General features: G+C 41.2%; 1 protein-coding gene across 4 annotated transcripts in view; it reads right to left on the bottom strand.

The window, feature by feature from the left end:
- Positions 1-3,688: 3,688 nt before the first annotated feature.
- The window catches only part of ACADM (acyl-CoA dehydrogenase medium chain), a 40,030-nt gene continuing 30,820 nt past the window's right edge, over positions 3,689-12,898 (bottom strand). For all 4 annotated transcript variants that reach the window (XM_063624074.1, XM_063624072.1, XM_063624073.1 and 1 more), the window contains 2 exons: positions 5,812-6,060; positions 3,689-4,499 (listed from right to left, as the gene is read on the bottom strand). In XM_063624074.1, the coding sequence (XP_063480144.1) occupies positions 4,428-4,499; positions 5,812-6,060 (321 nt within the window). In that variant the 3' untranslated portion in view covers positions 3,689-4,427. The remainder of the gene's footprint in view (positions 4,500-5,811; positions 6,061-12,898) is intronic.

The following is a 12,898-nucleotide window of genomic DNA, read 5'->3' as shown; positions in this document are numbered from 1 at the left end:
TTTTGTGGAAGATAATTTTTCCACAGACACAGTGGGGGATGCAAGGGGAGATGTTTTGGGGATAAAAATGTTCTCAGATCATTAGGCATTAGATTCTCATAGGAGCACGAAATTTAGATCCCTCACGTGTGCAGTTCACAATAGGGTTCATGCTCCTATGAGAATCTAATGTTGCCACTGATTTGACAGGAGGTGGAGCTCAGGCAGTAATGCTTGCTCGCCCAACACTCACCTCCTGCTGTGCAGCACAGTTCCTAATGGCCCAGAGACTGCTACTGGTTTGTGGCCTGGGGGTTGGGGACCCCTGCCCTATAGGATATGGTTAATCTACTAGCAAATTCTTTTTTTTTTTTTTAGATGGAGTTTCACTCTTGTTGCCCAGGCTGGAGTGCAATGGCACGATCTCAGCTCACTGCAACCTCCGCCTCCCAAGTTCAAGCGATTCTCCTGCCTCAGCCTCCCGAGTAGCTGGGACTGCAGGCATGCGCCACCATGCCCAGCTAATTTTGTATTTTTAGTAGAGACAGGGTTTCTCCATGTTGGTCAGGCTGGTTTCGAACTCCCCATCTCAGGTGATCTGCCCGCCTCGGCCTCCCAAAGTGCTGGAATTACAGGTGTGAGCCACCACGCCCAGCCTAGCAAATTCTTTTAAGCATTTATTACTGCCTATATCTGCTCTTCAAATTCTCCCTTATACCAGTTTTAACTCTGTACTAGTTCCCTTATCCAATGAGTTAAATACAGTCTTTCACATATTAAGAAAAGAAAAAACACTGTTGCCTGTGGAATTTAATCTTTAATCTCCAAAGACCCTTTGTACTATTTGATAATGTATTCAAATTAATGGCTGTAATTCTAGAAGCCATTATCAACAACCCTTTTTTTTTTAATCCAGAGGAGTCACTGAATAATTCTTCTCCCTCTATGCAAATTGATGACTCTGGTAGATTCCTTAAACATTCATTAAAATTCTGGTAAACCTACCAGATCACATGTAAAACTATGCTTTCTCTAGGAACCATCAATTCACTGATGGAGGCAACTAACAGTCATGTTTGTAGTCCATGACTGTACCTACCCTCCTTCTTGTAATGGCCCTAGTCAGCAAGCTTATAAATGTGGTGGTCAATCCAAAATATAAATATGCTACCGTGAAGTCTGATTCTATCGTGGGATCAAAGAAGCAGAGAAAGTTAGACTATAGAGCAACAATGAATAAAATATGACAGAAGTAGAGAGTTAGCAGAAGACTATATATATATTTCACGGATTCCTGAGGACTGACTATTCTGGTTTTAGTCCCTTCCTGAGACTGACTTCATTCCTGCCTTTCAGATCTGAGTCACTTCCACATACTTAAAATACATATTTGCTTAAAGTAGCTTAAATTCATTTGTTACTTGTGACTAAAAAGGCTTAACTGATGCAAAATTATGTAAGTGCTTAATATTTATTAGCAAGGATACTGTAATATTCTCATCATAAGGCTTTGGAGTACATTTATATCTTGTATAGAAACCTTTTCTCCTTCCTTCCTCCCTCCCTCCCTTCTTTTGGAGTACATTTATATCTTGTATAGAAACCTTTTCTTCTCCCTCCCTCTTCCTTCCTCCCTTCTCTCCTTCCTTCTTTTTTTTTGATGTTGTTTCACTCTTGTTGCCCAGGCTGGAGTGCAATGGCATCTCAGCTTACTGCAACCTCGGCCTCCCGGGTTCAAGCGTTTCTCCTGCCTCACCTCCTAAGTAGCTCGAATTACAGGTGCCCACCACCACACCTGGCTAATTTTCTGTATTTTTAGTAGAGACCGGGTTTCACTATGTTGGCCAGGCTGGTCTCAAACTCCTGACCTTGTGATCCGCCCGCCTTGGCCTCCCAAAGTGCTGGGATTACAGGTATGAGCCACCTTGCCCGGCCCTTTTTTTCTTTTTAGGGTCTCACTCTGTCACACAGGATGGAGTATAAATGGTGCCAACACAGTTCACTGAAGCCTCAAATTCCTGCCCTCTGTGATCCTCCCACCTCAGCCTTCCAAAGTGTTGGGATTATAGGCACGAGCCACCACGCCCAGCCCATGTCTAGAAGCTTTATGTTTAGAAATGGTTGGGCCTCTGTATTGCAAATTCAAATTTGCATTTGAAATATATACATTCTATTTAACTTCTCCTTTCTACATAATACCCAATTAAGAATTCTCTAAATCTCCTTACCAATCTCAAGTTGTATCATTTAAATAAAATTTCATCATTGAGCATGAAGGAAATGTCATTTAAATATTTTATATTTGCAAAAGATTCGATTTTTATTTTAGTAATTTAATGTGGTATAAGAAATTTATTTGGTCTTTGTTCCCAGTTCCTGGCACAGAGCTCCTAAAACCCTTGGAATTTCTTGAGTTCTTGGAGTTATCTTCTGTTATTCCTTATAAACCTTTTCAATCATACCTGAATTTGGCATATGAGATCACTTAGGGTGGGGCCCCTAGATAATCTCAGGAGGAATCTGGTCACCAGAAGGACTAAGTAATTAGAGGGTGATGTTATGGACTGAATTGTGTCTCTCCAAAATTCCTATGTTGAAGCCTTAACTCCCAATGTGACTGTACTTGAAGATAGGATCTTTTAGGGAGTTAATTAAGGTCATGAGGACAGGGCTCTAATCTCACAGGGCTAGTGTCCTTAGAAGAGGAGAAAAAGACACAGGAGTTCCCCCTACCCCAACCCTTCATGATGCACAGAGAAGAGGACATGTAAGGACACAGAAGGTGGCAGGCAGTCTATAAGGCAGCAAGAGAGGACTCACTAGAAACAACCCAAATGGCACCTTGATCTTGAAATTCTAGCTTCCAGAACTGTGAGAAAATAAATTTATTTAAGCCACCAAGTCTCCAGTGTATTTTTTATGACAGCCCTAGGAGACTAATACAGTTGGGAGCTTCCAGCTTTCACCTTGGTCCTCTGGGGAGGAGTGGAGGACTGGAGATAGAGATCTATGGAAACTATTGAATTTGAGTTGGGGAGCTTCCAAGGTGAGGAATACAGAGACATGCAGGGAAGGTAATATGCTGGAAGAAGGCATGGAAGCTCTGCACCTCCCTTCTCCCTCCATACCTTTCCCTATGCACCTGTTCATTAATTGTTCCTAGTTGTACCCTTTATGATATAAACAGGTAAATGTAAGTTAAGTATTTTCCTGAGTTCTGTGAGCTATTCTGGCAAATTATCGACCCTGAGGGCAGGGTCATGGGAATACCTGAATTTGCAGCCATGTTGGACAGAGTACGGGTAGCTTAGGGAGTCAGGACTTGTGACTGGCCTCTGAAGTGAGGGCAGCCTTATGGGATTGAGCCTAACTCTGCTGCATAGTGTCAGAACAGAATTAAAAGGTAGGACACAGTTGATGTCAGAGAACTAGAGAATGAGATGTGATGTCAGAAAGCACTCCATTTAGTATAACACAGTTTAGCAGTATTTGATATTTAGAATTACAAAGAAATGTTAAATTCAGAGATTTGGGTTCTTATATTATTTCATATTTATATTTTCTGAGGTCTTTAAAAATCTAATAAAAAATGAACAGGTAACTTAATTCAATTCAAAATTAAAACGACTTTTTTTCATCATAGTAAATACAAGAAATATACACCATTACACGAAGTAATGAAATTTCCTGGAAAAAATACAGAAAGATATGATAATAAGCACTGAACAATTTTATTAAGTTATTTGCCAAAATGCAAACATATGAAATGAGATTGTGTACAATAGACCAAAGGCTACCTAGAGACCAACAGTCATATAAAAAAATTTAAGGCAAGCTTTATTGATTTATTTTAAATAAGGTAAGTGAAATATGGGCTCATAATTAAACAAGATTTTCAAGAAAGTTCTTGTAGCTGTAAAATAGGAGAATATGAATGTCAAAATTTTGACTGTTTCTGTGCCAAACAGAAAGTTTCATAAATGCTTTCCAAACTGCAGTAAAAAGAACTTTAATAATACCATTAAGTCTACAAAGTCACTGTCAAGTTGATAGTATTCAAATACTACAATATTTTCTAAATGTAAATTTTGTAACATCTTGAATACTTTCTAAGCCCACTTTTCTGTCATTACAAAAATAAAATTCCAAGAAATTTCTGCTACATTAATCTTAAGAGATCAAAATAACATATGTACTTTTCTAGGTTAATGTAATTCAAGTAAAGTGGTACTAAAGAAAACACATCATTTTAATAAAAACCAAACCTGCTTAAGAGACATAACAGAGTTAAGCAAAAGTATAAACTACTATAATAAGCAGTTGCTTAGATTTAATATAAGAGGATTTATTTTTATTTTCACTGGAAAAAACGTTAAAGCCCTTTCTCTTTTCTGGAGCTGAAACAGTGGCTTGTGTTCTAGTTATTCAATGTTTCTACAGTAATTTTTTTAATTTTTATACTTGCCAATGTGTTCACGGGCTATAATAAGTCTTTGAATTTGTGAAGTACCTTCATAAATCTGCAAGAAAAATATAAGTGTAGGTTAAATATCTTTAGTACATAAATACTTCGATTTATTCAACATTTTAGACAGTAGTATAAGCTGTGTTGTAATATAAAACCGAATCAAACCATATATAGGGTCTCTAGCCTCTACAGATTCCAAAACCTGATTTTGTGAAAGTCTGAAAATATGGAGTTCTCTAAAGATTGGTTTAAGTTATTATAAAAAGCCATTTATCAAAATTTTGGAGAGGAGTCTTCAAAACATAAAAAAAGAAAATATATTTACATTTCAAAAAGTTTGGGAAAACTAAAGTTTAATGTAGCCAAAATATGTGTCCAACTTTTCTGAACTGTTCTTAGCTAGCTGTCTCCTTCAGTCTTTTATTCTCACCCTTAATTTTTTTTTTTTTCTCCCACTGCCTATGGAACAGAGTTGCTAAAGAAAAAGATGCTGGAAGGATTTCAAGAGTCAGACCTTATTTCCATTCTAAACTTCTAACTATAGCCATTCGTTAGTTCATCTTCTCAGATGGCAGCGAAAAGCTAAACGGTTGATGATAGTAATCGCAATAATTATAAAGGCTCTAGGAGAGGAAGAGTATCACCACATAAACCTGTGACTTTGGATAAGGCACAAATTCTGGACCTCAGTTTTTTCATGTCTACATGGAGAGGCCGCACTATGTCTAACATTCCTTCTCACTCTAGCATTTTGATTCGAATTCAATATTTCCAATGACTGGATGAGTCAAATAATTTGCTAGGTGTAGGAGGAGCAAGGGAAGAGATACTGAGGAGCAAGAATGTGGTAATTATTAATTAATTACTTAAGCCACATGTAGAGAAGATGCACATTTATATTTCCTTTTACTGAATTCCTCACAAGTTTTTTTGACTACCAATTTAATTTGGAATTAATCTACATCACTGTCTCCTGATGTTGGTTTCTGACTCCAAGTATAGTTACAATAAATTAAATAGTTGTCAGGCAAGATTCAAATCAAAATAATTAATTTTAAATGACATGCATACTTTTTGGAGAGAAAAGTTTGGGTTACAATTAGCTAATCTGTTAAAACTCAAAGAAATCTAATCCAAACATAATACACGTCTGTACCATTTTTTTTAGCCTACTCTCTCTTCAGACTTAATCACAAATAACATTCTTCTTTCTATTAATTAATTCCAAAAACTGGCTCACAGCCATATATGACAGTCATTTATTGCTACTAGGGACATAAAATTTCTACATAATCGGAAATCCACGTTGTCATTTATGAATATTCTCTCTCCTTGCAAACCAAAAAAATCATCTTTAACCTTACCTGATAGATCTTGGCATCCCTCATTAGTTTTTCTACAGGATATTCTGTATTAAATCCATTGCCTCCAAGTATCTGCACAGCATCAGTAGCTAACTGATTTGCAATATCTCCAGCAAATGCCTTTGCAATAGAAGCATAATAGGTATTTCGACGACCAGAATCAATCTCCCAAGCTGCTCTCTGGTAACTCATTCTAGCTAGTTCAACTTTCATTGCCATTTCAGCCAGCATAAATGATATCGCTTGGTGCTAGAATTAAAAAGAAAAAAGTTAAAGGATATTTATTGAGAAAACGTAAAAGTTTTTCCTGGGGCTTTTTTATTTTTATAGTGATGGGGTCTTGCTGTGTTGCCCAGGCTGGTCTGCAACTCCTGGCCTCAAGCAATCCTCCTACTTAGGCCTCTCAAAGTGCTGAGATTACAGGCGTGAGCCACTGTGCCTGACCTTTTTATTTTTTAAACTTTTCATTAACTAATTTTAGGTTTACAGAAGTTACACCCAGCTTCCTCTAATGTTAACATATTACCAAACCATAGTGCCACGATCGAGAACAGGACATTAACACTGGTATAGTATTAACAACTAAACTATAAGCCTTACTCAAATCTGGTCAAGTTTTCTAATGTTCTTTTTCGGTTTCACCATTACACATTGAATTTAGTTATTTCTTCTTAAATACTGGTATAGTATTAACTAAACTATAAGCCTTACTCAAATCTGGTCAAGTTTTCTACTAATGTTCTTTTTCCACCATTATACATTTAGTTATTTCTTCTTCTTTCCCAGGCTATTACAATTCCTCAATCCTTCCTTATCTTTCATGTCTTTGCACTTCTGAAGAATGTTGATTGGTTATTTTATGTAAAATGTCCTTCAATTTCAGTTTGCCTAATTTTTTTTTTTGAGACAGGGTCTCACTTTGTTTTCCAGGCTGGAATGCAATGGCATGATCTCAGATCACTGCAGCCTCAATGACCCTCCCGCCTCAGCCCCCAAAGTAGCTGGGACTTTTCTTTTTTTTTTTCTGAGACGAAATTTCACTCTTGCCCAGGCTGGAGTGAAGTGGTGCGATATCGGCTCACTGCAACCTCCACTCCCCAGGTTCAAGCGATTTTCCTGCCTCAGCCTCCCGAGTAGCAGGGCGTGTGCCACCACGCCAGGTTTTTGTTTTTGTTTTTTTTTGTATTTTTAGTAGAGACAGGGTTTCACCATCTTGGCCAGGCTGGTCTCAAACTCCTGATCACAGGTAATCCACCTGCCTCAGCCTCCCAAAGTGCTAGGATTACAGGCGTGAGCCACCGCACCCGGCCTCTTTTTTTTCTTTTCTTTTTTTTTTTTAAATAGAGATGAGGTCCCTCCCCATGTTCCCAGGCTGTTCTCAAACTCCTGGGCTCAAGGGATCCACCTGCCTTGGCCTCCCAAAATGCTAGGATTACAGGTGTGATTCACCATGCCCAGCCTCTGCTAGGACTTTCTAAAATAAATTTGCTGGCTGGGCGCAGTGGCTTACACCTGTAATCCCAGCACTTTGAGAGGCCGAGGCAGACGGATCACCTGAGGTTGGGAGTTTGAGACCAGCCTGACCAACACGGAGAAACCCCGTCTCTACTAAAAATACAAAATTAGCCAGGCATGGTGGTGCATGCTTGTAATACCAGCTACTCAGGAGGCTGAGGCAGAAGAATCGCTTAAACCTGGGAGGTGGAGGTTGTGGTGAGCCAGGATCACACCACTGCACTCCAGCCTGGGCAACAAAAGCAAAACTCTGTCTCAAAAAAAAAAAAAGTTAGTTGCTACAGATAGAGAAAAATAATGTGGCACTGTATCAGATACCAAGACAGCGGAAAGGACAACCAAAAGATGCTTCTTAGACTCTAGAGGCTCAGAATTAAATAGAAAACATAAAACAAATACTTTCAATAAGGGATATAAGTGCTCTATGCGTTAGCTATATGGCCAAGATATGTTATAGGATGGAAATATGTTCCTGTTTCCTGGCATTCCTTGGGATCTCCAAAGTGCTGTCTTTTGTCTGATAGGTTCAGCCTGGTGCTGGTCACTGGAAAGACGACGGCAGGATTAGAGGGTTGGGACTTTCAGCCCCACCCCTACAACCTCCAGGGAGGGGAGAGGGGCTAAAAGTCAAGTTAAGTCATCAATGACCAATGGTTTAATTGATTATGCCTACATAATGAAACCTCCGTGAACACCCAAGAGTGTGTCCAGAGTTGGTTCCTTCCAGTGGGTTCTTGGTCTTGCTGACTTCAAGAATGAAGCCGCAGACCTTCGTGGTGTTACAGCTCTTAAAGATGGTGTGTCTGGAGTTTGTTCCTTCAGATGTGTCCGGAGTTTCTTCCTTCAGATGTGTCCGGAGTTTCTTCCTTCCAGTGGGTTCGTGGTCTTGCTGCCTTCAAGAATGAAGCCGCGGACCTCCGTGGTGAGTGTTACGGCTCTTAAAGGTGGTGCGGGCCCAAAGAGTAAGCAGCATTAAGATTTATTGTGAAGAGCAAAAGAACAAAGCTTCCACAGAATGGAAAAGGACCAAATCGGGTTGCCACTGCAGGCTGGGGTGGCCAGCTTTTATTCCCTTATTTGTCCCCACCCACATCCTGCTGATTGGTCCATTTTACAGAGTGCTGATTGGTGCATTTACAATCCTTTAGCTAGACACAGAGCACTGATTGGTGCATTTTTACAGAGTGCTGACTGGTGTGTTTCCAATACTTTAGCTAGACACAGAGCGCTGATTGGTGCGTTTTTACAGAGCGCTGATTGGTGTGTTTACAATCCTCTAGCTAGACAGACAAGTCCTCCAAGTCCCCACTCGACCCAGGAAGTCCAGCTGGCTTCACCTCTCAAGAGGACAGGGTTTGGAGAGCTTCCAGAGGTTCCTACAGGGTGAGATTCCCAGGGAGGGCATGGAAGCCATATGCATCTTCCTCATACCTTACCCTGCACATCTCTTCATCTGTATCCTTTAAAATATCCTTCCTGGCTGGGCGTGGTGGCTCACACCTGTAATCCCAGCACTTTGGGAGGCCAAGGTGGGCAGATCACCTGAGGTCAGGAGTTTGAGACCAGCCTGGCCAACATGGTGAAACCGTCTCTACTAAAAAAAAAAAGAAAAAAAAAAAAAGGCCAGGCATGGTGGCAGGTGCCTATAATCCCAGCTACTTGGGAGGCTGAGGCAGAAGAATCAATTGAACCCAGGAGGCAGAGGCTGCAGTGAGCCGAGATTATGCCATTGCACTCCAGCCTGGGCAACAAGAGTGAGATTCTGTATGAAAAAAATAATAATTAAAAAAAAGTAAAAAAATTAGATATCCTTCCTAATAAACTGGTAAATGTGTTTCCCTGAGTTCTGTGAGCTGCTTTAGCAAACTACTGGAATTCACAGATGAGGTCATGGGAACCCCAACTTGAAGCCAGTCAGCCAGAAGTTCTGGAGGCCAGCACTTGCAACTAGGGGAAAAGAAGGGGCAGTCTTGTGAGACTAAGCCTGTGGTAACTGATGCTATCTCTGGGTAGGTAGTGTCAGAACTAAGTTGGAGGATACCCAGCTAGTGTCTGTTGCTTGGTGTGTGTGGGAAATCCTCCTACATCTTTGGTCTTAGAAGTCTTTATAGCAGCATGATTTATAATCCTTTGGGTATATACCCAGTAATGGGATGGCTGGGTCAAATGGTATTTCTAGTTCTAGATCCCTGAGGAATTGCCACACTGTCTTCCACAATGGTTGAACTAGTTTACAGTCCCACCAACAGTGTAAAAGTATTCCTATTTCTCCACATCCTCTCCAGCACCTGTTGTTTCCTGACTTTTTAATGACTGCCATTCTAAATGATATGAGATGGTATCTCATTGTGGTTTTGATTTGCATTTCTCTGATGTCCAGTGATGATGAGCATTTTTTCATGTGTCTGTTGGATGCATAAATGTCTTCTTCTGAGAAGTGTCTGTTCATATCCTTTGCCCACTTTTTGATAGGGTTGATTTTTTCTGGTACATTTCTTTGAGTTCTTTGTAGATTCTGGATATTAGCCCTTTGTCAGATGGGTAGATTGTAAAAAGTTTCTCCCATTCTGTAGGTTGCCTGTTCACTCTGATGGTAGTTTCTTTTGCTGTGCAGAAGCTCTTTAGTTTAATTAGATCCCAATTGTCTATTTTGGCTTTTGTTGCCATTGCTTTTGGTGTTTTAATCATGAAGTCCTTGCCCATGCCTATGGCCTGAATGGTACTGCCTAGGTTTTCTACTAGGGTTCTTATGGTTTTAGGTCTAACATTTAAGTCTTTAATCCATCTTGAATTAATTTTTGTATAAGGTAAGAAAAGGATCCAGTTTCAGCTTTCTACATATGGCTAGCCAGTTTTCCCAGCACCATTTATTAAATAGGGAATCCTTTCCTCATTTCTTGTGTTTGTCAGGTTTGTCAAAGATCAGATGGTTGTAGACGTGTGGTATTATTTCCGAGGGCTCTATTCTGTTCCATTGGTCTATATATCTGTTTTGGTACAAGTAGCATGCTGTTTTGGTTACTGTAGCCCTGTAGTATAGTTTGAAGTCAGGTAGCATGATGCCTCCAGCTTTGTTCTTTTGGCTTAGGATTGTCTGGGCAATGCGGGCTCTTTTTTGGTTCCATATGAACTTTAAAGTAGTTTTTTCCAATTCTGTGAAGAAAGTCATTGGTGGCTTGAAGGGGATGGCATTGAATCTATAAATTATCTTGGGCAGTATGGCAGTTTTCACAATATTGATTCTTCCTACACATGAGCATGGCATGTTCTTCCATTTGTTTGTGTCCTCTTTTATTTTGTTGAGCAGTGGTTTGTGGTTCTACTTGAAGAGGTCCTTCACATCCCTTGTAAGTTGGATTCCTAGGTATTTTATTCTCTTTGAAGCAATTGTGAATGGGAGTTCTGATTTGGCTCTCTGTATGTCTGGTGTTGGTGTATAGGAATGCTTGTGATTTTTGCACATTGATTTTGTATCCAGAGACTTTGCTGAAGTTGCTTATCAGCTTAAGGAGATTTTGGGCAGAGACGATGGGGTTTTCTAAGTAAACAATCATGACATCTGCAAACAGAGACAATTTGACTTCCTCTTTTCCTAACTGAATACCCTTTCTTTCTTTCTTTTGCCTGATTGCCTGGCCAGAACTGCCAACACTATGTTGAATAGGAGTGGTGAGAGAAGTTATCCCTGTCTTGTACCAGTTTTCAAAGGGAATGCTTCCAGTTTTTGCCCATTCTGTATGATATTGGCTGTGGGTTTGTCATAAATAGCTATTATTTTGAGATACATTCCATCAATACCTAGTTTATTGAGTTTTTAGCATGAAGAGCTGTTGAATTTTGCTGAAGGCCTTTTCTGCATCTATTGAGATAATCATGAGTATTTTTGTCGTTGGTTCTGTATGTGATGGATTACATTTATTCATTCAAGGTATGTTGAACCAGCCTTGCAGCCCAGGGAGAAAGCCGACTTGATCGTGGTGGATAAGCTTTCTGATGTGCTGCTGCATTCGGTTTGCCAGTATCCTCCTTTAGCTCGGAGAAGTTTGTTATTACTGATCGTCTGAAGCCTTCTTCTCTCAACTCATCAAAGTCATTCTCCATCCAGCTTTCTTCCATTGCTGGTGAGGAGCTGCGTTCCTTTGGAGGAGAAGAGGCGCTCTGATTTTTAGAATTTTCAGCTTTTCTGCTCTGGTTTCTCCCCATCTTTGTGGGTTTTATCTACCTTTGGTCTTTGATGATGGTGACGTTGTTGGGGTTTTGGTGTGGATGTCCTTTCTGTTTTAGTTTTCCTTCTATCAGTCAGGACCCTCAGCTGCAGGTCTGCTGGAGTTTGCTGGAGGTCCACTCCAGACCCTGTTTGCCTGGGTATCACCAGCGGAGGCTGCAGGACTGCAAATATTGCAGAACGGCAAATGTTGCTGCCTGATTGTTCCTCTGGAAGCTTCGTCTCAGAGGGGCACCCAGCCATATGAGGTGTCAATCGGCCCCTACTGGGAGGTCTCTCCCAGTTAGGCTACTTGGGGGTCAGGGACCCACTTGAGGAGGCAGTCTGTCTGTTCTCAGATCTCAAACTCCATGCTCGGAGGATCACTACTCTCTTCAAAGCTGTCAGACAGGGAGGTTTAAGTCTGCAGAAGTTTCTGCTGCCTTTTGTTCAGCTATGCCCTGCCCCCAGAGGGGAGTCTATAGCAACAGGCAGGCCTCCTTGAGCTGCGGTGGGCTCCACCCAGTTCGAGCTTCCCAGCCACTTTGTTTACCTACTCAAGCATCAGCAATGGCGGATGCCCCTCCCTCAGCCTTGCTGTGACCTTGTAGTTTGATCTCAGACTGCTGTGCTAGCAGTGAGCGAGGTTCCGTGGGCGTGGGACCCTCCAAGCCAGGCGCAGGATATAATCTCCTGGTGTGTCCTTTGCTAAGACTGTTGGAAAAGCGCAGTATTAAGGTGGGAGTGTCCCAGTTTTCCAGGTACCGTCTGTCACAGTTTCCCTTAGCTAGGAAAGGGAATTCCCCGACCCCTTGTGCTTCCTGGATGAGGTGATGACCCGCCCTGCTTCGGCTCATGCTCTGTGGGCTGCACCCACTGTATGACAAACCCCAGTGAGATGAACCCGGTACCTCAGCTGGAAATGCAGAAATCACCTGTCTTCTGCGTCACTCACGCTGGGACCTGTAGACTGGAGTTGTTTCTATTCAGCCATCTTGGAACCCTCAGGCAGATCACTGTATATTTTCTAATACCACACATGAAATGGCTAAACAATTATTTAATTGTGGATTCCAAGAATAACCTGACCCTTTTTATTCATAATGCTATACATAGAGTACACAGACTGAAAAGACCGAAGTGGCTGGACGTGGTGGCTCACGCCTTAATCCCAACACTGGGAGGCCGAGGTGGGTGGATCACAAGGTCAGGAGTTTAAGACCAGCCTGGCCAAGATGGTGAAACCCCATCTCTACTAAAAGTACAAAAGAAAATTAGCCGGGTATGGTGGCGGGTGCCTGTAACCCCCGCTACTGGGGAGGCTGAGGCAGGAGAATCACTTGAACCCCGGAGGCAGAGGTTGCAGGG

The sequence above is a fragment of the Symphalangus syndactylus genome, chromosome 12 (genome assembly GCF_028878055.3).
Source record: "Symphalangus syndactylus isolate Jambi chromosome 12, NHGRI_mSymSyn1-v2.1_pri, whole genome shotgun sequence".
Classification (NCBI taxonomy): domain Eukaryota; kingdom Metazoa; phylum Chordata; class Mammalia; order Primates; family Hylobatidae; genus Symphalangus; species Symphalangus syndactylus.
Note: the sequence above shows the minus strand (reverse complement) of the source record. Positions and strands in the feature narration are given on the sequence as shown.